The 24549-nt window shown below is 38.6% G+C and overlaps 1 protein-coding gene across 6 annotated transcripts in view; it reads left to right on the top strand.

The window, feature by feature from the left end:
• Positions 1-24549, top strand: part of HMGCLL1 (3-hydroxy-3-methylglutaryl-CoA lyase like 1) — a 128263-nt gene that overhangs the window by 22733 nt on the left and 80981 nt on the right. For all 6 annotated transcript variants that reach the window (XR_002888141.3, XM_065587839.1, XM_024101610.3 and 3 more), the window contains exons 2-5: positions 5513-5590; positions 6591-6698; positions 17851-17946; positions 20641-20789. Coding sequence is in view for 5 of the 6 variants with exons in the window: in XM_065587839.1 (XP_065443911.1) it covers positions 5513-5590; positions 6591-6698; positions 17851-17946; positions 20641-20789 (431 nt within the window). In the remaining variant the exon portion in view is untranslated. The remainder of the gene's footprint in view (positions 1-5512; positions 5591-6590; positions 6699-17850; positions 17947-20640; positions 20790-24549) is intronic.

The following is a 24549-nucleotide window of genomic DNA, read 5'->3' as shown; positions in this document are numbered from 1 at the left end:
AGACCTGTTGCTTAAATGCTGGCATTTGACTTGTTGCCCTTCTCACATGTGGAGAGTTGATGGTGGCTGCAGTTGTGTGGTGGCAGGAGCTGAGCTGCGGGGCTGGATCTGAGTTGAGATGGGTGGCAGGTGTTGGTTTGCTGGGTCTTCATCCCCCCCGTCCAGTCTTCTAGTTACTTACATCCGCTCCACCAAAAATGTAGGCTAAATGTATGGCTTGAAGTTTATAGTTTTGATCCAGATTATTAAGGTTCTTAACTCTTCAGCATCATATTATCATTAAGAACTGATTCTCATAAGCGCTCCAGTGCATTAAACCTCTGACTTGCAGTCACTTTGCCAATCTCTGCCATTTGGTCTCTCAGCATGTCAGACTTTTGCCCATTGAAGGCTTTGTAATTGAATTGTATCCTCTGGGTTTTCAATTAGCAGATTCAATTGTAGCTTTTAAATCTAAATTGTCAATCTTCCTGATTATTTATACATTATCATTTGTGTTTTTAACTTGCTTGTGTTGACTTTGTTGAAGCCCTACTATGTATATATGAATATAACTAAATCAACTAACCAGTGTCTTTTAGGATGTTAACCCAGCATTGGTATTTTACATTTTGAGGTTACAATTGTGAATCTCTTGAATGAATTAGCCATTTAATGATATCATGTTTGATCTGGTTTATCTTTTTGTTTTAAACTGTCTTGCTGCAGTCTAGTAATTGTTGTCATGTATGAAGTTATAGTTGAGTGATGAATGGAAATGACTATGGAAGTCTTAGAACTTTTCAGTACTGCTGGAAATCCCCTTAGCAAATATCCAGTATGTGAAGAGTTGAATACACTTCATTTCTTCCAATAATGCCCTGAAATATCTAATTTAATACATTTTCATGAGCTCACACAAGCTCTTGATACATAAATATTAATGTAAAACTTCTAACCATTTTCAATAGGACAATAGGAAATCAATAAGAAATCTGGACAAAAGTAATAAATATAGGCTTATTTGTGTCAACTTCATTAGCTCATTAGTCAACTATTTACCCTCCATAATCATAACCTTACATTTTTCTGGGCTGCTCAGTATCAAACAATGTCAGCAATATTTGTTTAGGTGGCCTTGTTGTGGTCTGTTTGTATCGGAGTCACATTTTGTGGCCTGTGAAGAAAGCAAGCTCCTTTAATTAAAAAAGGAATTGAGGGGGTACCATATAACTCTGCTTTTGCCACTCGTTAGAAGGATATGTTGGGTTGCCCTGATATTTAGTGATGACATATAGAAAATTTTGAATGTAGCTAGATATAAATTGGTATAGAACTGATATATTGATATAAATAGATGCAGAAAATGTATAAATTTACAGTCCCCAGTGTCAAATTTACCAATCTAGTCTTGAATAACTACAGTGTTAGCTAGATAGGCTCTTGCTTTTAGGCAACTCAACTGGGATTTTCCAACAGGACCTTAATAGAGTTTGAACACTTGAATTAACTTTATTAAGAATCTTGAAGCTTCATTCTCCGGAGACTGCTTTGAAGTTTTAGAGAGAAGTGAGGGATGAGTAAATGACCCTGGAGGGACATAGAATTAGGGGACGTATGCTGGGGACCATAATTTCACAACCTGCCACAACTAAATATCTAACAGCTGGAATCTGCCTGGCTCTTGTGGTACAATGGGAATGGACGGAGTTAAGGAGCCTCAAACCCTTCTTGTGCAGTCCACTTAAGAGTCAGGCAAAATTGCAATTGGAAGCTGCAAGATGGTTCCTAGTGCTCTTTCTGGAGTGTAGTGGCTTCACGTCACACCCCAATGCAGCTCTGTGACTAAATGGCAAAGTTGAAGCCTGTGATTGCACAAGACAACTGCCTGGAAATATAAAACATATGCAACTGGAATTTATTGCTAATGTGTAGCTGGAATGTGTTCCTCCTTACCAATTTAGTTGGCTAAATAAAGCTCTAAAGGCCTAAATCAGCAACAGGTTTGTATGATTTTCTGTGCCACACAGGCAGCAGAAGGCCAGGGATACTGGCTGAGCAGCGGGTGACATTCAGATAATCAGCAGAATGATATACTTGCTGCTGAAGTCCATAGAAACCAATACTCACGTCAGGAAATTCTGTGGCGGCTCTGGAGCTGTTTATTTAATTTGAAGGTTTATTATTTGATTTGTTTACAATTATGGTTATTTTAAGAGGATTATAAGGCTATGTTTAAGGCTTAGTTTAAACCTCTATTCTCAACTATTTATAATTCGGAGAAAAATGTTTCTATGCTGAAATTTGGCATACAGTGTCCCAGGATGGGTAGTCAGTCCTTTTCTCTTTTTCTAAAATTTGGGGGTGGGGGAAATCTTTGGCTGCTTTGTGTTTTGAAGAAGGCAAACATTTTTTTAGTGGTTTTATATGCATTTTGTTCTCTCGGCAAAGCATTATACATGGGGATAGGGAAACAAATTTTCCAGGCTTTTAATCTTTTATGTCAACCATTTCCTTTTTGATGTTCCAAACAATGTACTTTGAGTAGTTGTTACTATTTAATATAGCCAATACATAGTTCAATAAATACTAGCTACTCAATATCTATAATAGCTACTTATATTTTGTTGCATTTGATTCCATAGAAGTATTTCATATAAAATGATTAGGTCAACATTTGCTCTTGAAACAAAATCATTTACATATTTAATGATATGTATAACATAAATGATTGTATAGTTTTATAAAACTCTTCCTCGTTCTTTTACCCTGTCAGAATGTACAGTGTGATTTCATTTTTTGTTTCTATTTTGCGGTGATTTTTTTATATTATGTGGATTGACTGCTGGGGAACTTTACGTGTCTTCTTCGAATCTTACATTTTTTAATGTGCAGTATCAGAGCTGCGTTGAATAACTTCTGCTTCGTATGGTTCCCTGTGACTGGGAAAGTGGAGGTTGAATTGAACAGATTTGTTTCCCATAAATTTACAGGTAAAGTTGTGAAACAAAGTTGGACATATGTTCCCATGGAAGCCATGCACTTGCAGTAACTCCTAAGCCCCAGTGGGAGGAAGGGACGAAAAGGGTCAGCATATGCTCTTAGGTTCTGATCCTTGCATGTATTCGCTGTCCCCAAATAGAAGTAGATCTCCTCTTTTCCTCCTTCACTAAACTTAACTATCCAGTGTCCTATCTACCCAATGAGTATTCATAGACCCAAAGGTCCTTCATAATATTCAAAATGGTTATTTAGTTTGAAAGGCTACAGCTCTTCCACTGTGTGGCAACCCTTTCTTTTCACAGCTGTTAAATACATGCTGGCCAGACAGCTGCTTCTTTGTCTCCCTCTTGTCTGCTTGGATCCATTTATACTACTGTATCCCCTATGCACCACTGCTTGGTTGCTGCCTTAAAACGGCCACCACAGAACTGTTGTCCTCTCCACTCTCCCATCATCCTCTGAAATGGTTGACCCAGTGCCCAGTACAAAGTAGTGTGGGGCTATTTAAACTGGTCTGAGGATTTGGCCCATTGATTTCCGTGGAAGTCTTGCCATAATAAGAACTGAATATGGATTTACAGGATTTGGCCCATAGAATGAAAAAAATATGGCAAGCAAAGTTTTATGAAAAATGTTCATGCACGAAATATAAGGTTCAGTTCATTTAATTCATTTTAGCTCTTATTTTCAGCTATAGTCACAGTTTTATTCATAGCTCAGCTGTGGCATTTGTCATGTAACAACAATTACCTGATAATCATGAAAATACCCAGATATATGCCCTTTTTGCTGAAGTCTTGCCATATTTGTGAAAAGAACTTTTTTTTTAAAAAGAAAAACAATATGCAGCAGATGTGAAAGTTTTACCTTCATATTTAAATAGGTTTATATTCTCAGTGAGTGTGAGCTCAGAATGGGCCAACAAAGTTTTAGCTCACCAGATGTTGAATGTGATCTCATAGATGCTATACAGCTTTTTTCTATTTCTTTTTTTACAGTGCTCAGATAAATGTACACTAACTGCATTGATTTTTTATTGTACTCTCAGTATGATTGTGCATATTACTACAGTGAATTTAATATAATCTGTGGGCCACATATGCACACAGTATCCACTGACATCAGTGGGAGACAATATGATGATGCTATAAAGGTATATTTCTGTGTCACTTTCCAATACTTCACTGGAAAATAGAAGTTCTCCAGCCCCTAGGTTAAACTGCAGTGACAATGCAAATAAGACTGGGTTGAAAGATGGGTTTTATGTTTAGTACTGAATGCTGTGAAGTTAGGGTTTTTTATTCTTTGCAAAAGTGACTTCTCAAGTCTAGATCTGGTTTCTGTGAAAGCTGTGTCTCCTGTATTCATGAGACTTCCCCTATTGGTCCACAGTTTCATTGTTCTAGTTTAGTGGAACTTAGCGGTCATGGGAGGTCATGGAGGGAGTGGCATTCTCTCAAGTAGCAAGAATTAATCTCATAGAGGGCTTTAACTGTGGAAATGAAGACTTTGAATTGGACTGCATTCAATGAAGTGCAGAGAGCACAGTGTCTTCCAGATCTCTTGACAGTACCATGTGCTTCCACACTATCCCTGCCCCAAATGGGTCTGTAGTATTATGCCCAATTTAACCATTCGAATTGTTTTTAAAGACGTACAGCTTTTATTTCTAAATTGCTGTAAAACCATTTCAAAATGTCCTGTGAATATTTAATTACATAGGGCCTTAATTACAATAGCTCCTCACCTTTCCAGTTGATTCAATATCAGACCAGCCAAATAACAAACAAGGGAAATTTCATTTCCCTCCATCTGCTTTTGTGCCCCACATTCTCTTTACTCCCCATTCTACTCCTTATACTTTCCTTAGTCTTTTGACCGTATTGCTGCCTTCCTCTCCTCTTCTCACCTCAGCTTCCCACCTTTTTAATCTGCTCTTACACCTGTAAACTTTTTCTTCTTGTCTGGCAAGTACCTTTCCTATTCTCTTTTAAATCCTATTGAAAGTCTACCTCTTCCAGCATGTCCTCCTTCTATGTCATCATTAATAATCTCTTTACCCCACCTCCCCTTGATTTGTGTGCCTCAGTCTTGTCTGATGTATGGCTCAATCTTGCAAACATTTACACACGTTATTCAGTTGGACTCACATACAGAAATGTTTGCAGGATTGGGCCCTTAGTTTGTAAGTTTTTTGACATAGGAAATATGTCTTGTGCCATAAAGTACAATGTTCATTTAAATAAATACATTCTGTTTAATAATAATAATAATAATTAATAATAATTTATGACCCTGATAGAAAAATGGAAAATTCATGCAAATAAACTCTGCTCCTTCACATCTTCCCCCATCCAAGGTGTGCAACATGTGGCCCCACAGAATTTTTTTAAAGGCATTCTGCAGGCATGTTTCCTTTGCTGTTGATAAAATGACTTCATATCTGGGTTTACAAGAAGCAATGATAAAGCTGATAATATGTTAAACATGTATTTTTATTTAATATTGAATCTATCATCTTGTGTTTCAGGAATTTCAAATATCTGGATTTCCTGACTATGTTAAAATTGTAGAAGTTGGGCCAAGAGACGGATTACAAAATGAAAAGGTAATTTCTGTCACCATCCATTTTTGCATAGTTTCATGTGTATGCTTATCATTATGTACAGTTTACATATCATAATTTTTAATCCTTTTTTACCTAATTAATTGGTTTTTAAATTGGATATTTAAAATAAATAGCAAGACCTGACTGTTTTGTTGTGTTGAGATATGCTTGCTTTACTATTGCACCATCCTCCATCTCTACTCCTCCCATTTGTTGTGTCCATCAGCTTTATGATGTCATAACCTAGATTGAAAACTCTTTGGTGCAGGAAATGCCTAGCACTCTGTGGCACTGATCCCTGATCAGCACCTTAAATGCTACATTAATAAATTAAGGTTCTATCATCCTTCTTGAGGAGTGGCCGATGGGAGAAGAAAAATAAATTGCCATAAATTGTGCAAGATTTCTGTTTCTACCCTATCTTCCACCTGATGGCTGGGATGGGAACTGGATGATGGCCTAATATAGTGGGAATAAAGCTGGGCCATGTAAAATTGGTCCCCAACGCCATGGTTCCCAACCATATCCCAGAATAAAACACCCCTTTAAATAGGCAGCAAGGCAGATTCATGTACCTCACCGTGGCTGGAGCCTTAATATGACAATGGGAAAATTAATTACTGTAGGTATTTTTGGCATTCTTCCTCCCAGTGGACCAGGCTGTATACAGTGATTGCTTCCTGGGTCCCCACTCATCTGTGGGATGCTTTATCCCCACCTCTGCCATCTCTTGTGAAGCCATCTGTGTACGGCATTCTCATGGAACGGCTTCTTCAGACTCCAGGGAAGGGGTGGAGAATGGAGTGGGTGCATGCCCACTGCTTCCTGGGCCATTGTGTGTTTGCTACCCACTGCCTGCACATAAGGGGAAGAGTATGTGGTCATGGTTAACTACTTTAAACAAAGTGTGAATGCTTATTTTGTACTGTGGGCATTTTATTTGCAAAAGGTACTTATTGTATGACAGATATTTTACAATGAAATGCTTCCATATCCATAGGTTACAGTTCCCACAGATATCAAAATTGAGTTAATCAACCGACTTTCCAAAGCAGGCTTGTCTGTAATAGAAGCAACCAGTTTTGTTTCATCAAAGTGGGTACCTCAGGTAGGTAAAATGCACACAATTGAGAACTGTTTCAGTTTACATGCCACACTATTCAGAAATGAAATTAATTATCAGAAGAGTCAAAGCAGTTGAGTTTTCTCACACCCTAGCTAATAATTACATGTAAGAGAGTACAAATGAGCGTATCTACTGTGTTTTGTAAAATTAGTTGCTGCAGTGAGATCCCTTCTATAGTTCTAAAGCCTTAAATTCTAACTGGTCAATAGGGAATTTCGAGCTAATTTTTTAAAGGTATTTATGTGGCTAAAGATGCAACTACCTTTAAAAATCTGTCCCTTCCTGTCTGGCATGCAGGGTGAATGCCAATGAATCATGCTGAGATCTTTTAAAGTAGACACTTGTTTTTCTCAGATGGATGGAACTGTAAGGCTCCAGAACTGAAGATCTATTGGTATCATTATAGATGTTTGGCATCTGTCTATGGCCATATGGAGGTTATTCAACAGCAGTTATAATATGTATGTTATATGCTACTTTTGCTATGTACCAGCAGAAAGAAGGCGTGAAATCCTGGCCTTGCTAAAGTCAGTTTAAAAACTCCAGTTGACTTCAATGGCGGCAGGATTTTGCCCAAGGTTTGATATTGTAGATTAAGTCCTGATCTTGAGGGGCACTGAGTACCTTCCAAAAGATGCACAGCTCCCACTACAGTTGATTGTTGTTGCAGTTAAAGCTGAAGAAAATCAATTATGATTTATATTTCTTAAACTTATTTACAGAAACTTAATTACACACTTGCATGCCAAGAAATGCAGGCGCATTTGAATTTATAATTTCTGGGTGCAATTAATCTGATTGCATACACATGTCAAGTAATTGCATGTACAAATGATCAATTATGTGTCTAGCCATTTGTGAATGCACTCACCTATTTAACACATGCAATCCCAGTCATTCCATATAGAAAGGTTTCAGAGTAGCAGCTGTGTTAGTCTGTATCCGCAAAAAGAAGAACAGGAGTACTTGTGGCACCTTAGAGACTAACAAATTTATTAGAGCATAAGCTTTCGTGGACTACAGCCCACTTCTTCGGATGCATCCGAAGAAGTGGGCTGTAGTCCACGAAAGCTTATGCTCTAATAAATTTGTTAGTCTCTAAGGTGCCACAAGTACTCCTGTTCTTCTTTTTCCATATAGAAATACACTTGTATTTTTGCATCTGTGATTGTTTGATTGTTCATGGTAATCAGGCCTTGTGCATTTAATTAAATAAGTTTATGCTTATGTAAATTAAATACATGCATAGGTTTATCAAGTATTTTTTAAAACTTTCTAAGTCTAAAATGTTTAATATTATTATTATTTTAATTAACCTTTATTTCATTCTACAAATTTAAACAGAACAGAAATAGCATTGCAACTAGTGCAACATTCATCATCCATGCAAACAGAATTTAGTGAAGGACAGTACACAGAGCATTTTAACCAGGGGTATTTTACATTGCACTAGAATGATAAATACTTGAAGATCGTCGAAGTGAGAGGGAGAGGATTGTAAGTTTTGATATATTGTTTTTGCTGCATATTGTCTGTTAAAATGTGTGAAAAATATTTCCATTTAGATTGTGCCTGGCCATTAAGTATCCCAGTAGGGGAGTTGAAGGGAGTAAGGATTCTCCCCTGCCTTGGAAGGCCATGCCATGTAAGAGCTATCCACATCACAGCTGTGAGTGTGCCAGGAAGTGCAGGGGTTTCATGCCAGATATTCCTCTGGGAGAAATTTGGTGTGGCTATGGATCTACCCCTGTGTGCTGGCCAGCAGATCAGGCTGGCTGTGCAGCAGGGAGTATGTTGTACCTCTAAAGGTGTGTCACAAATTATTCCCTCCATGCCAGAGCAACAGGAGAGCCCAGGGAACATTGGCATAATGCCTCCTGGTCTTCTCCACTGCGATGCGTTCTTCTGGGTAGCCTGCCAGTTACATAATCTAGCTCAAATTTGCAGTATGCTTTCTTAATTGTTCACATTCAAAGCTTTTATTGTAACTCACCATGCACTATACCATCACACGTTGATAGTTACAGCGTCAGACAATAACAGAGGGTTTTAATGTTAGCCTGCAAAGCCTAAGGCAAACATAGGTCTATTTCTTTTTCTTGTGTGTGTTTAATTCTTTCCTTTTCCCATGAGACCTTTAGAATAGCAAAGTTAGCTCAGACTTGTCAGGTTCAGAAAAAAGAAAAATTCCTTCTTATCTCAAATTCAAGTCTGAATATTTTCTTTTAATGGCTTATATGATGTTTAAAATAGTTTTGGTTTAAATGATAAAGTTGTATTGCTTGGAGATGGAGTGCAGTCTTGATTATGTCTTTTCTTTCTCCCCTTTCTTTTTTCTTCTCATAGGTCATGGGAATAGAACTCCCGGTTATGTTTAGATCACTCATTCACTTATTTCTTTTTTTAGTATTTTAAAGCTCTTTTATGATTTCCCTTCTACTGTTTTGTTTGGCAGGGAATTTATGACTGAAAAAAGCCAAAAGAAAAAGTTCCACAGTAGCAAGATGCCATATAAACCAGGATCCCATACCTATAATCTAAATGGCCAAAAATGATAAATACTCCCATTAAAAAGCATATTTTAAAATAAAATCTGGAAAATATTGTATTAAAATGTTAAATGTAATAAAATGCAATTTGTTAAAATAAGACTCTTCTTACAGGAAAAATAGCAAGGGGACAAATATAATACATGAATCATTATATGGAACAAGCAGTTTTGTACAGTTTGAATCACAGCGTCATTTCATTTTGTTAAATATATTTTAAATCATGCAATGATTTTTAAAGTGTGGAATTAGTTCAAGCATTTAGCATTAAACATTTGGCTTCAAAGGTCTGAAAAATGAAGATCTTGTTTTATTTAATTAAGGACTGAAAATTTGTTCTTAAAGCAATAAAAAATTACCAAGTGCGTTTTTAGGTGATTATCACATATGTTAGGTTGTTATACTGATTGACTTCATGTAGAAGCTATTATAAATAGATTGCCTAGCACCAACATCCTGTCCCTGACATGGGATAAATTACGGGCATGAGTACATGTAAATGGTGTGTGTATCTATTAAACACTTTGGAGCCCTATATCTACTTCTGCAAAGGCATATATTTAGGGTTAAATTTGGGGAGGCTATTGTTCCATGTTTTTGTGCCACATTTTTCAGGATATATTTTCCCAATGGGAAACCAAAAATATGTGTCTGTTTTTTTATATTTCATTTTCTTTACCAAAACAAAATTTGATGGAGCTAATGGATATGGGTCTTGTGCAACAAATGAATTTTGAGAAGATGATGTTGTGGGGACTAATGATTGTGCTTTATTAATCATAATCAGTGGATTAAAGTTGGATCTATGCATTCATGCCACTTACTGTATAGGGCCCCACTAGTACTGCTTTTGCCTTACAAATTTGTGAAGCTGTGAAATAAATATCTCATCTATCCTGGTTTTCATACAGACTAAGGATGTGATGTGGAAAGTGCTGAGAGCCTCCTGCAATGTGCTGTGTACACTCAACTTCCTCTGCACCTGCCAGGATCATATCCTTAATTCATCCTTTATTAAAGAAGTAACATAAATTTTGGCAATTTTTAGAAACTACAATTTGTGTTTCTAGTGTTAAAATTAGAGATGGTCGGAACTGGAATTTCAAATTTGACCCTGCTTCGCTTGAATCTCAGAAGTCCTTCAGATTCCAAACCAGTAAAGAGCCTGTTCAGATGCAACCAGCACATTTTGTGAGAACAGCCAGTATAATGAGAGTTCTTCCATTTTAGATGAAATCGCACAACAGCTTTTAAGATTTTGGTGCCATTTAAATCTAGCTACCATTTGACTTGCAACACACACTCTGAACCCTGTTTTAAACCAACAGTGTTAAGGGAGGTACTGTGATCCCATATACCATCGCTGCTCCACCAGAGAAGGGACGGACTGACACCCAGCCTTGTAGGGGAAAAAAGGGCTGTTGAGTTATAAAGCCTACAAAGAGGGTTTGGAAAAGGATGGCTAAAATGGAGAACCCTGCATTAACTGGGCAAAAAAAGACCAGCAAGCTTTGAAAGGGCTGGATGAACTAGTTTGTTTAGTTTGGACATGTTTTGTTGATCCTTGGAAGGAGAAGGACTGTTTTATTGAGGTTAGTATGAAGGACTGAACCCTACATCACTGATTGATTGTGGCCCCCCAGCTGGAAGAGGGGAAAACTGAAGCATGACAGCCAGATGCTGCAGAGAGTCTGAGCCAACAGAGACCCACAATCTGAACATCTGGCTTTAGAAATATAGAGTGAGCACATTTTATTTCTCCAAGAATTATCCATTTTGATATTATGAAAACATCATCACCCTCGCCAAATACCTTCTAGAATTTTACAATACTCAGCTATTTTGCACATCTCCCAGTCAGTCAGAGTGTGATAACAGCAAAGTATTTCAGGAGATATGGAAATTGCTTTCATCATTATGGTAAAGGCTGAGTGGGAAGTCTTTTCCTCTAAATTGGATGGATCCAGCTGTAATATTTCTTTGTCACACAACTACTATGGAGACTATGTCTCCCTCATGTTGAAAACTGCCCAAAAGCACATCCCTAGGGGCTGTAGGACACTAAATATACCTGGTCTTTTAGAAAAACACAAGCCAAAATAGAAAAGATATTCAGAACTGTTTGACTCGGATCCCTTTGGTGAAGAAAAAATTGGGCTTGGGGAAATGTTTCTGAGATAGATCAGAAAGGAGGGATGCTACTCTTGGAGGGAGCTGATTGAAAGAACAAACCTGTGCCGTAATTGTATAGAAGTATGAGCCACCATTCTCAAGCTGAACCCTGATGGACAACAACCAAAGCTCATTGCCAAAGTCTCTCCCAACCATGTCACAAACCATTTCATCCTAAATGGTAAACCAGTCCACAAATCACAAAGCAAAACAAGTTAAGCAGGAACTTTGCTCACTCCTCAAAGACGGCAAAGTCCACAATGAGCAGCTCAACACTGGGGAGCTGACTGTTGTCATGAAATCCCTGAAAAGTGGAAAGGCAGCAGGACTTGATGTATATCTAATTAACTATTGGGTCACTTTAGGACAAGAGCACAGGAGTGGCTTCTTGACTTCTTTAATTCTTTCACGAGACAGTGCAGATACCCAGGCGGTGGAAAGCGGCCCAAGTGGTTGCACTGCTCAAACTACATAAATACCCTAACTGTACAAAAAGTTACTGACCACTATCCTTACTGTAACCTTATTATTTAAATTGAATTTAGTAATTTTGTATTAAACTACCATGGATTTAGCTCCTGCTGCTACAGTTTCAAGCTCAATAGAGTCAATATTACCTCTGGTGCTTGTCTCAAATTTGGAGACTCTAGAAATATTTGAAGTCCAAGAATAGCGACCACAGACATAATCATAAGTACAAAGTCTTATCTGTACTACAAGTTTCATTAAAGCAATAAGTAAAGTCACAATTACCCATGCATATACAAATCCTACAAAAACCTATGCAATGACTAAGTCATACTCACATCCTCAAAGATATTTTAGGGTGTGATGGCCCTCTCAATAGATGATCATCGATAGAGGGAGGGTCCCTGCTAGGGTTTCCCATAGGGTCATCCGTTGGAGTTGTCCCTTGGGTCTTCCCACTTTTAACTAGAGAACCTCTTTTATCTTGTTGTTCTGACTACACCTAACATCTTATGTATAAGCATGAGGGTTTCAACCCTCTTTTCCTTATCTGTACTTCCACACCCCATGAATTTTGGGGTGCCCCATTTTTCATAGGGGTGTTCCTCTTAGTTTTTAGTTCCTCTTATTCTCATTAGCATCTATGCACAACATGTACCCTGCAGTCAGAACAGAACTTTCCATGATGTTACAATTAGGTGTGTGTCTTCCACCTGAAACACTGTAAGGCCAAGTAAAAACCCCATATGTTATGAGATGGCACAATCCTTGAGCCTTATGAACATCTGGACTACCGTGGGGTCACATTAGATCAAATGCTGATGTTCAAAGACCACATCAAGAAGCTGAAAAAGAAAGTGAGCTCCAGGAATTGTGTACTCTAGAAACTGGCCAACACAAAATGGAGAGCTGACCCATAAAAACTCCAAGCAGCCAGTCTTGCTCAGTTACTCTACTGCAGAGTACTGCGCCCCAGTATGGTCACGCTCAAGCCATACTCACAAAATCGATACTAAACTTAGTCCTGCAAGGTCATCTCAGGGAGTGTGATACTGACTCCCACACTGTTGCTATCCTGCCCCAAAAGGATTGCACTGCCATCAGTGAAGCGGGATATGTTTAGTAATAAGAAGAGACAAAAACAGGTGCATCGTCAAAGACACCCACTTGTATGGACACATTATACCACCCAAAAGGCTGAAGTCCAGAAAGAGCTTTGCTTCTGAAAATTCCTGACCACAAAATACCACTATGGAAGGTTACAGAGAAATAAAATGGCAGGAAATGCCATTGATCTTGGAGAATCTGGTTCCTTCAGAACAACTCTCTCCAGGCTCTGAGCTCAAATGAAAACCCTGGTGTACTCTTAATGGAATGAGAGTTGGGATGGCAACGACTGGTGACAATATGACCAAGTGGAAACTGAAGAATGACCCCAAATGTGAGAGCCTAGTCAACAGTTGAAGTGATATAGTGCCCTCTGTCAACATCCTGTACCCATGGGGAGCTATTCGAGATAAGTGATAATAGTGGGGCACAGTATCCCCCAATAGCATATCTGATAACACCAGATCTTGACTGACTGTGTTTTTGGAGCGATAAGCTATGATTTCGGTGTAAATAGGATTTTCGTAAGTATATAGTTAGAAATCTTCATGCTGTGGAAGCAAAAAAAAAAACTAACAAAAAAAACCTGTAATGCATGACGTTTGTTAGCAAAAGTTAGGCTAACTGTAACCCTAATAACGCAAAATTTGTAAAAGCAAAAATTGTGTAAGGCGGGTAAAAAAGAGCTGTGTAAAAAGTTATAATAACCTCAGCATAAATAAAGTGTAAAAAACCTTGGGTAAATAAGGTATAAAAAATAATTGTATGTTGGCAAAAGTCAAAACAACTAAAAAAATAAAATATCAAGATGGCCTATGTATAAACAAAAATGCTGCTGTCTCTCATTATTTTTGTAATGAAAGGTATAAATGCTTGCTGTAATTAGTTACCAGGGAGAGACCTGTTCAGCTCTCCCTCTGCACATGTAAAAGTTAATAAAACATCTAACTTGCTGTACCTAACAAAATAGTAAAAACTCAGTTTTTCTCCAACAATTTGGGGGCTCGTCCGGGATGGCAACGCCCACTGAGGCAACGGCAGCTGCTACGGATCGTTCCCCTTCGAACCCCATGGCGCCACAATAAAGGTAAAAGACCTTTTAAAATCTCTATTGGGGTGTCGGAGGAGAACTGTCCGTGGGGCCGTCTGCCCCTGTTGGGCTCACGCCATCCAAACTTATTAACTGTGCAGCAAGGTCAGATGCTAAGCGGCGTAATAGGGAAATTGTTTGCCGCCCCCTGTAAGCATATGCTAGGTGCATAGGGTTTGCACCTGTGTTGAGGGGTTGTTACCGCCTCAAGAGGGGTTTTTACCGCCTCAAGTAATGCATCGAGGTACTTGGAAATAGTACCTGAAGGTACTCAAAAGTAGTACCTGGTAAAAGGCCTTGGTGTGTGTGTGTGTGTGTGTACACAGTGTAAATTAAGTGTTACCGGAAAACGCCCAAAGTACTCTGCGAAGTCTTTTGGCTCGTGACCAAAACTACTCTAACGCAAGCCCGGTAACTAGAGGATCTTTTAGAAGATCCGACCCATGTAGGTTGACTCGGCCTGGCATCGTCCGGCGAGGAGGCTACCTGGGTCTAGGAGTGTGTGCACCCATCTTCCCTCCCCTTTTCCTCTCCGTGTAAGCCACTAACAGTCTAACCATCTCACTAAATGCAACAGAGTAAGCGGCGCTTTCTCTCTAAAATTAGCCGACGCTCTTTGCTAAAGAAAGGTGTAGGGGGTCATGGCTATCCTCGTTAGTCACTCCTGTGTAAATACCCTGTAGGAAAAGTCCTTAGTTTATAAACCGCTAGCGCGAACAGGGCATCCTTCCCCTTTAAGTGTGTAATTGGAAAGTGGGTGGGGGACAGTCTAAGTCTTCCCTTTCACCCCCTAAGGGTACCCCAGCTTATTTTATGTACGTACATTATGGCCCGAAAACCTGCAGGTATTTAAATAGTTATATCAAGGTATATCAAGATGGCCTATGTATAAACAAAAATGCTGCTGTCTCTCATTATTTTTGTAATGAAAGGTATAAATGCTTGCTGTAATTAGTTACCAGGGAGAGACCTGTTCAGCTCTCCCTCTGCACATGTAAAAGTTAATAAAACATCTAACTTGCTATACCTAACAAAATAGTAAAAACTCACTTTTTCTCCAACAATTCTAATATGAACAAAGGAATGCTGTAAGCCTATCTTAATTTGAAGGAAGAATTTCTCTCTCCAGTCTAACAGAAAAGGTTTGAATGTCAGACATACCCCACTACATCTGTGTATCTTGGAAAAGATAATAATGAGGTATAATGACCACTGTCGTTCACAAAAATAATGTTTGCACTGTGGCAATCATCTATCTAACACTACTGCCACTATTTGTTACTCTTTCTAATGGATGTTGTAAAAGCAAGAAAGTAAAAACAGACCTATTAATTTTTCCATTCCTAACATTAGAGGGGGAAATGATTTCCAAATGGAAAAAGGACAAAATGGTGAAGACATGTGCGCCAGTTTGATGAGATTCAAATTGAAAAATGCAAGCTAATTTTATTTTTTACTCACATTTCTAATCACTCTGGCTCCCATTGTAGAACTTGGCTTGCTGTGATTAAGTGACTTGCCAGTAGAGCAGGGTGGAGAAAGGTATTCCATTTCATGGAGGATTTCAGTATGTTAAAATTTGGTTTAATTTTTATTTGGAATAAAAACCAAAATTTTGAAATTCTCCATGAAAAGGAATGGAGCCCTGGCTCCAGGCTGGTCCACCTGGCAGCTGCCTCAGGACCTGGGACTCTGGAAGCCATGGATTCCGAGCCAGTATGCATGGTGGAAACCATGGACCCTGAAAGTCCAGCTCCCCAGCAGTCATTCAGTTGGGCTGCCAAGGAGCAGGGCAGGCAATCTGGCAGGAAAAACAGCAAGTTTCTGCCATAACTCTGTCTGGGTTCTGTTAGAACTTGATCAAAATTAGAACTGTCTGCACAAAATGTTTACTTTTTGACAAATCAACAAATACTAATGAAAAAACCTTCTGGCATAAGTTTTCCGACTAGCTCTAATTGTTATACACTGAGTCAGGGGTAGAGCTAGGCTAAGAATTCAGCAACTGCTGTATGCCAGTACTGGACTTAGATTACTAAAAGTCACCTTTCTCTCCTGGCATTTGGGATGACTTGGAGTGAATAGTGACATAGAGCAGTGGTCTCCAAACTTTTTGATTGCGCAGCCCTATCAGTAAAAAAAATTTTGAGCACGCACCCCCTGCCGCGCCGGCTCTACCAATTTTGCCAAAGCGCAAACAAAACAAAAAAAGTGCTCCTTCTGCTGCCCACCCCCAAGGATCTTGTGCACCCCCTGGGGTGCGTGCACCCCACTTTGGAGACCACTGACATAGAGGACAGAAAGGGTAACGTAATCAATGTAGGTAAAAGAATTAATTGTCCCTTAAGGGAGCCAGTTCTGTCTCTAGATTCTTATTGCAGCTCTCATTAGAGTTGTGTCAAAATGGGAATTGTACTTGAGCATCTTAAACCAGAATTTAGCCCAATGTATACCAAAATGTTTTACTTAGATTTACAGAATAATTCCTTAGTTTGTGCCTTATTTCTGCAAACAAGAAACCGGCAAATGAATGACTGTGAATCTTTTGACTGTAAGTCTATTGGGCCTTAGGTCTGTCCAAACTTATCTTTCCTCTCCCCTGATCCTGGGGTTGACCAGCAGCTAATCCAGGTCTCAGTGTAATTTAGAACAATGTAAGGGATGTTCCTAATCACACTGAACAGTCCTGTCATGCTTCCGTCTGCCCTTGGCTTGCCCAGAAACACCTTTTATGTGGGGGAACAGGAGGAAAAATTGCTATAGAGGCTGTTATATAGCGTTTACACCACTCAAGAAATTCCTTGCTGAACTGTTAGGGCACAAAGAGAATGGAGCCAAGAACTGAATTAGTTTTAGATATTTGAATTAATAATATTTAGGATTAATTCTGCATACATTTCTATATTCTATAACTCTCTTAACTTCTTTATTATTAAGGGGATACATTTTCAGAAGTGCACAAGTACCATGGACTTTCGGTGAGATTTGGGCTCCTGTGTCACTTAGGTGCTTTTGAAAATTTTACCCAAAGGCTTTTGTTTGACAATAGAATCTTTGTTCCTTAGGCTTCATCTGCTGCTGCACCTTGTCTACACCTGACATCGTAATCCTCTGTTTATTAAACTAGAATAATTTACATAGTAATAAATTGCTCTAATAAGGAGAAGATTATGACATGTGGAAGCTGCAGGAAAAGTTTAAACCCACAGACAGATCCCATTTTCATGATGAATGCCTTAGTAAAACAGAGGGGTTAACATTTATATACTAGCTTGAAAATTATAGGCTTTTTTGTAGTATTTATGATAATTCTATATAACGAAGTAGCATTCTTCATAAATTTAATGAACCCTAAATTATATGGCATGTCACCACCAATGTCTCTCTTAAATCATGGCTTCCTTATTTGCTTGAATATTGTATTTTCTGGATTATCAAAATAGAAATGAACACAGAAACTTTTATATTCCATAGAATCTTGTTATTTTTTTCTCACACATATTGCACGTTTTTCAACTCTCTAGCTATAGATCATACTTTTTTCGTTAACTATATGCATAAACAAGACAAAGCACGGTGTAATGCAGTCAATGCTCTGTTATAGTGTATTATTTCTGCTATTATATGACCTTATGACAAAGCAGAATTGCATCCATCCTTAAATTCATATCTACCTTTTTTTAAAATAGTCAGATAATTGTTAATTAGCATAACTGAAAAATAAATGCAAAATATTTATGTATTTAAGATGGCAGATCACACAGAAGTAATGAGAAGGATCGAGCGGCATCCTGGGGTCCAATATCCTGTACTCACACCTAATCTTCAAGGTTTTCATTCTGCTGTAAGTGGATTGCTAGAGTGTGTCTACAGTTGAGTTCTTCATGTTTCAAACACTTTATGCACGGTACCTTAAACCAGTTATTTCATATCATTCACCCAGTCCTGTTAGAATTAGGCTGTATTTTTTTTTTCTGAAAAAATGTCAGTTTTCATGAAGCAAACTCGCAAATTTTACAGAGTGAGATTAAATTCCATAAACGTAATTTTAGTGGTCAGTATCAACCACACAGTCCTTTGAAAGATGCCGTAAATGTTGTAGTACATACCCTAAGAAATAAACAAATAATTCCTTTTCATTCTTTAGCTTGTTGATGCTACAGCCAGTTGAAAATTTCCCAATAAAATGCTTTTCCATCAGAAAATGCAGATTCAGCCAAATTGAAAAGTTTTTGTGAAATACTGATTTTTGTCAGACCTTTTCTGTAAGGTCAAAATGTTTTGTTTTGACTATTATTTTATCTTATGCTATATTGTAATAGTCAAAAGGGTAAAGTCAAAACTAACAGTTTCAACATTACTGAAAAGAAAAGTATCAATAAGGTTAAAATATTTTAGAATATTTCATTTTGTGAAAAAAGTCAAGATTTCTACTTTTTTTCTGAGTGGGGACCAAATGAAATTTGGAAATTCTTGTGGGATGGCAATTTAATTTTTTTACCAAAGCTGGGAGTTTAGGCACCAATCCTGCAGTACGTTGACCTGTTGAATTTAGAGTTCAGCATCAGCAGAACCTGCTGACTTGCTCTTCGGCTGTTAGGATGAGGCTGCAGATCAGCATGCTGAGAGCCATGAGATAGGGTGGTGGATAGGAGAAGAAAACACAGGGGCTTAGGAGAACAGGCGTAAGAATCTTCAGGATTAGAACCCAGGGCTGTGGAGCTGGGGAAGCTGACATGCCTACCTTGTCATGTCAAGACCTCTCCAAAGAGTACTGTGGAGATTAGGCACAGCAAGACATACCACCCAAATGGTCCAGAGTGACAGTGGCCTTCTGATTGGCCCATGATCACTATTTAACCATGGTGTATGGCCCAGGAAGTTGTCTGGGCAACTATGCAGACTTCAGGCTTGCTGTGACCTGACTTGCTGATTTTTGGTCTCTGACCCCAGGCTGGTTCTGAGCCTGAATATTGCCTCCTAATTTCAGCCTAATAGTCATCTGTGACCCTGCCTGTGATCTAGCAACCTGACTCTGCCCCTGCCCTGGGGCTCCAGCCAGGCCACAACCTCTGGTCTCTCACCCTAGCCTGACTCTGACCCTAACTCGTCTGTTGAACTGGGATCCAGTGTTTATTCTGAGACTGGCTTGCTGACTACTGTATTGTGCTAGGCGAGCTGTGACGGCTATATCACACTGTCTTTGCCCTGGTTCCCTTCCAATGGGAAACAAACCTTCCGAATCAAACAGTACTTTTTTCTCATGGAATGTTGTTTCCTTCTCCCTCAAATTTTTTTTACCTTCTTCCCCTTATTGCTGTCAGCAGTTTAATCTCAGAACAGATTGTGTTTGAGCTGCATGATGGAGACTAAGGGTATGTCTACACTACAATTAAAAACCTGTGGTTGGCCCGTGCCAGCTGATGTAGGCTTGTGGGGCTTGGTCTAAGGGGCTGTTTAATTCCAGTGTAGACGTTTGGGTTCAGGCTGCAGCCCAAGTTTTGGGACCCTCCCATCCCAAACATCTATACCTCAGTTAAACAACTGTTTAGCCCGAGTCAGCTTTTAATTGCAGTGTAGACATACCCCAAACCATTTAGAACCACAGGGAAAGAAAATAACACCATCAAGAACATAGGAGAAAGTCAGTCTGACCCTCTCCATCCTCCTGTGATGTAAGTGGGGACTGCTTGTGCACAGCCAGATTGGGACCTAACCCAGAGCCTGGGTTTTTTAGGAGAATGGTGTAAAGGGGTTGGCTTGCCTTTCTCCCCATATTTGTACTGCTTTAGCTATCTGTGTAGATAAAGATGCTCCTACAGTTAGGGAAATAAACTATACTGACATAAGCACCTCCTACCTCTGTCTACACTAGGAGGTTGTACCAATTTAACGAATCTGTTTTGAAACAGATAAGATTAAAGTGATACAAAAACTGGGTGTGGACAAGCCCAGAATTCTTGAGGGATTTCCCCCCTCTCCCCAAGGATCAGGGATGTATGTGGATAAGTCCCATTAAAGGTATGGAGAACAGATTGTGTGGAGCCAATTGACATTTTAGATTGTTTTTTATTTGCTCTATTAATGATATTTAAACAGCACGTGTCAGTAGCATAAATGGCATGTAATATGCCCGAATCACTGCAGTTAATAGTTTATTTTATTATCATATTTTGCATCATTTCTTACAATTTAATACCTAAGCTTATCATTTAAAAAACTCGTGTATTAATTGATAAAGCAGTAACTGGCCTTATCCCATTTAATAACAAAGGGAAGGAAGCATATCCTGGCGATTTGAGTTAATTAAGAGAGCAAATGATACAAAGTCGTTATGGTTGCAAATAGACTGAAGAAAATTTAGTTAAAGTTGCAATTATTATAACTTCAGATAGAGTTATATACTGTATACTATATTGACTAATATATTGTTAAATTTGTTTAAAACTAAGGATCTAGAATTTCTTCTTTAATTACAGATAATTAACTTATATTTATACATCTTTACAGTTCTGTTTTATTGAATTACATTTTACAGATTGCAGCAGGAGCTACAGAGGTATCAGTATTTGGTGCAGCATCTGAATCTTTCAACAAAATGAATATTAATTGTTCTATAGAAGAAAGCATAGAAAAATTTGAAGAAGTTACTAAATCAGCACAAAATATGAATATTCCAGTGCGAGGGTAATTATAAAGCTTCATTTGTAATCTCAATTTATGAACTGCAGTTTGCAATGTAACTTCATAGTCATGTTGCTGTTGGTTAACCAACAGAAATTGACATGATCAAATTCCATACATTTTAAATAATTTTTATTAATAGTGTCCATTCTGTAACAATATTTTCTAAAAGCTCAAATATATTTTTGCTCTCTATTTTTTAGCAACTATTGATAAATGTTGCTTTGTTCCAAAATGCAAAAACTAATTTCTACGTATTAGTTTATATCCTTTTTTTATGCACTGTTTTTATCAATGCTGTTGCCACAAGTCTGAGAATAACGTTTGGTATGTGCTGTTATGTACAGTGACCAGTAGTAAGAACTCACAATATTGTTATTTTTCTGAGTCATGAAAATAAAGTAGGTGGGCTTTTACATTTTTATTACTTGGAGGCAGTGAATCAATACATAGAAATTATATGATAAATTTCCTCCAGCAGAAAAACCATGAGAGGGAGAAAAGTTACTCTGGAAACTCCAGGGGTTGAAACTTGCAGAGTTTCCAGTGCATCATGCTCTTGACCTCTCAAGTATATTAATTTCTCCAGAATATCTCCTTTTCAGGGAAATTTTGAGTATAAAGTTACAGGCTTCTTAACCATTCTTGTTTCCCCGTTACATCTCCTGTCTCACTGTAAAGAGTTACATGTTTCAGGATTTTCCCAGTCCACCCCAAAACAAAGCAAGTCTACTGGCCAGAGAAATTAACCATAACCACCCCACCCAACACACTCATTCATATATACCTGACACAGATGGTGACCTGTTTCCTGTCCTGTGTCTATATTCCACTATTATATTCAGTCACTGAATGCAATATATATAGCAAGACTTTAAATCCCAAGTAGAGAATACCGTACCAGCTTGTGAGAGGCTTCCAAGCCTTGTTAGGAATTATTTTTCCTATTTTATAGATGGAGAAATTGAAATCGAGGATGTGATTTGCCCAAGGTTACACAGAGTTAGTGATGAATTGGGAATGCACGCCAAAACTCCTGATTCCCAGCCCTGTGCTAGAGCAAGTAGACCACATAGTCACCAATGCCACTGATTCTTGCTATATTGTTTATATGTAGGCATGGCAGAATTCAATTTAAAAAACTATTTTTGACAGGTATCAATGTTTATTTTAAGATTTGATTTAAATTTATGCAATTGCTGGAAATGATTGGAAGTTAGACAATGTAGGTCATATAATCATTATTTAATAACCGGTAGATGTTGAGATTCAAAAAGTTAAAGGTTTATAACCATTAACACACAAATTTTTAACATCACATGCAAAATATATGAAGTAAATAGCCTTAAATCAAACTCTAAGTTCTCAAGCAGCATTTTTCTTAATTTTCCTGTCTGTAAATTTCGATTATCAATGGAAATACTGTTTGTTGGTTTGTGCATATGATGATATCAACATTTACCAACAAATCTAATCCTTCCAAGCCTATTTTATATTATACTAGCTTGTGGATTTTATTGCAGTTGCTATCTTGTTGTGTTATTTTTGTAACCTAAATATTTGTACCATCTTCTTTAGATATCAATTGCTTATAATTCTATTAATTTTTATGTTACCATGTTAAGTTGCTATTCTTTCCATAAGGCTTTTTCCTTGTGACTCCTGGACTATCTTAAGGGGGGTAGTCACAATCTTGGTAGAGTGAGGAGGCTTGCTTCCAAAAATCTCTTATGGAATTGGGATACCTGGAAAACTAATAATGTCAGGGTAAGCCTGAATATGAAATGAGTATCTGGCCCCATGGACTTGTGCATGTTCAGTTTTTCTAAATAGTCTTTATCCTGTTCTTTCACCACTGAGGGCTGCTCACCTCCTCCCCATACTGTGCTGCCCAGTGCAGCAGTCTGGGAGCTGACCTTGTCTGTGAAGCCCGAGGCAAAAAAAGCATTGAGTACTTCAGCTTTTTCCACACATCTGTCACTAGGTTGCCTCCCCCATTCAGTAAGGGTCCCACACTTTCCCTGACCTTTTTCTTGTTGCTAACATACCTGTAGAAACCCTTCTTGTTACATTTCACATCCCTTGCCAGCTGCAACTCTAGTTGTGTTTTGGCCCTCCTGATTACATCCCTGCATGCTCGAGCAATATTTTTATACTCCTCCCTAGTCATCTGACCAAGTTTCCACTTCTTGTAAGCTTCCTTTCTGTGTTTAAGCTCACCGAAGATTTCTCTGTTAAGCCAAGCTGGTTGCCTGCTATATTTGCTATTCTTTCTGTACATCAGGATGGTTTGTTCCTGCGCCCTCAATAAAGCTTCTTTAAAATACAGCCAGCTTTCCTGGATTCCTTTCCCCCTCATATTAACCTCCCAGGGGATCCTGCCCATCAGTCCCCTAAGGAGTCAAAGTCTTCTTTTCTAAAGTCCAGGGTCCGTATTTTGCAACTCTCCTTTCTTCCTTTTGTGAGGATCCTGAACTCAACCATCTCATGGTCACTGCTGCCCAGGTTGCCACCGACTTCCACTTCCGCTACCAGTCCTTCCCTGTTTGTAAGCAGCACGTGCTGCACAATTTCCCTGGTGCTGCACGATTTTGGGACCCTTCTGGGGATCATTGGGACTGTATGAGCGCAGTCATAGCATTCAGTATTTATAAATGAGGTAGAAAGGGCTTTTCAGCTCCTCACTTCGGTTCCCTCTGCTAAATTCCAGAATCCAGTAAGAGAGTGGAGCTCTGAGGAATACGAGAATGTGTGAGTGGGTAGCATCAGCACACAAAGTCAAAACTCTCTAGAACCACCACAATTACTGGAAGCCTCTTCAGGTTATCAATTATGGGAGTCTAGCTAGCAGTACAAACTTCAAGAAGGTGGGCTGAAAATTTCTAACTAAACAAGGATCAAAGAATTTCTTCCCAATGTAGACCATCATATCTAGATGCCAGATGACTGGAGACAGTCTTGGTAAATGTGTGTCCAAAACTCCAAGTAGAATTGCTGCATATAGTTGTAATGGAAACACTATGGAAGCAAGCTATCCGTAGCAGAGTGAGATCTAAGGCTCTCTCATAATATCACCCTAGCTGAAGCATGACACATCTCAATGCCTAATCTAATCCATTTCAACAGGCTTAGAGTGGAAATGGCATTTCCCTTATGCTGGTTCCCAATGTTACAAAAAGCTTATATTAGGAGGCTTCCTAAATGGAGTCATCCCATTAAAATAGAATATAACATCCCCTTAACATCAAGTATATGAAGCCTAGTTTTTCCCAGGTGAAATGAGGTTTTGGAAGGATAGCCAGGAGATGAATGCTCTGATTTAAGTGAAACTAGTTTTGTGAAAAAAAATCTATGCAAATACAAAGACAACTTTGTCCCCGTGGAATACAGTGAAAGAAGGATCAGTCATCAAAGCCTCACTCAGTCTGTTCACATATGTAATTGTGATTTTTTTTTTTTTTTTTTTTTAGTGTCTGGTGAAATAAAGCGCACTCTCCCAGCAGGTCAGCATGTGCATCCATTAACTTTATCAGCACTGAGCTAAGATCCCATACAGAGACAAAGTCTCTGACCTGTGGAAATTCATTAAGGAATTACATGATGGTGGCATGGCTGAAGACTTTATAATTTTCAGTTGGAATTCGGTGTTCTGAGAGAGCAGACTTAGGTACTTTGATTGATGACAGAGAGCGGCTGAGAGCTTCAGATATCATTTATAGTCTAAATTCGATACTCTTTGGGCAGGGCCCGGTGACAAATTGTT

Source organism: Chrysemys picta, chromosome 3 (assembly GCF_011386835.1).
Source record: "Chrysemys picta bellii isolate R12L10 chromosome 3, ASM1138683v2, whole genome shotgun sequence".
NCBI lineage: Eukaryota > Metazoa > Chordata > Testudines > Emydidae > Chrysemys > Chrysemys picta.
The sequence above is the reverse complement of the archived record's forward strand: the minus strand, read 5'-3'. Positions and strand labels throughout refer to the sequence as shown.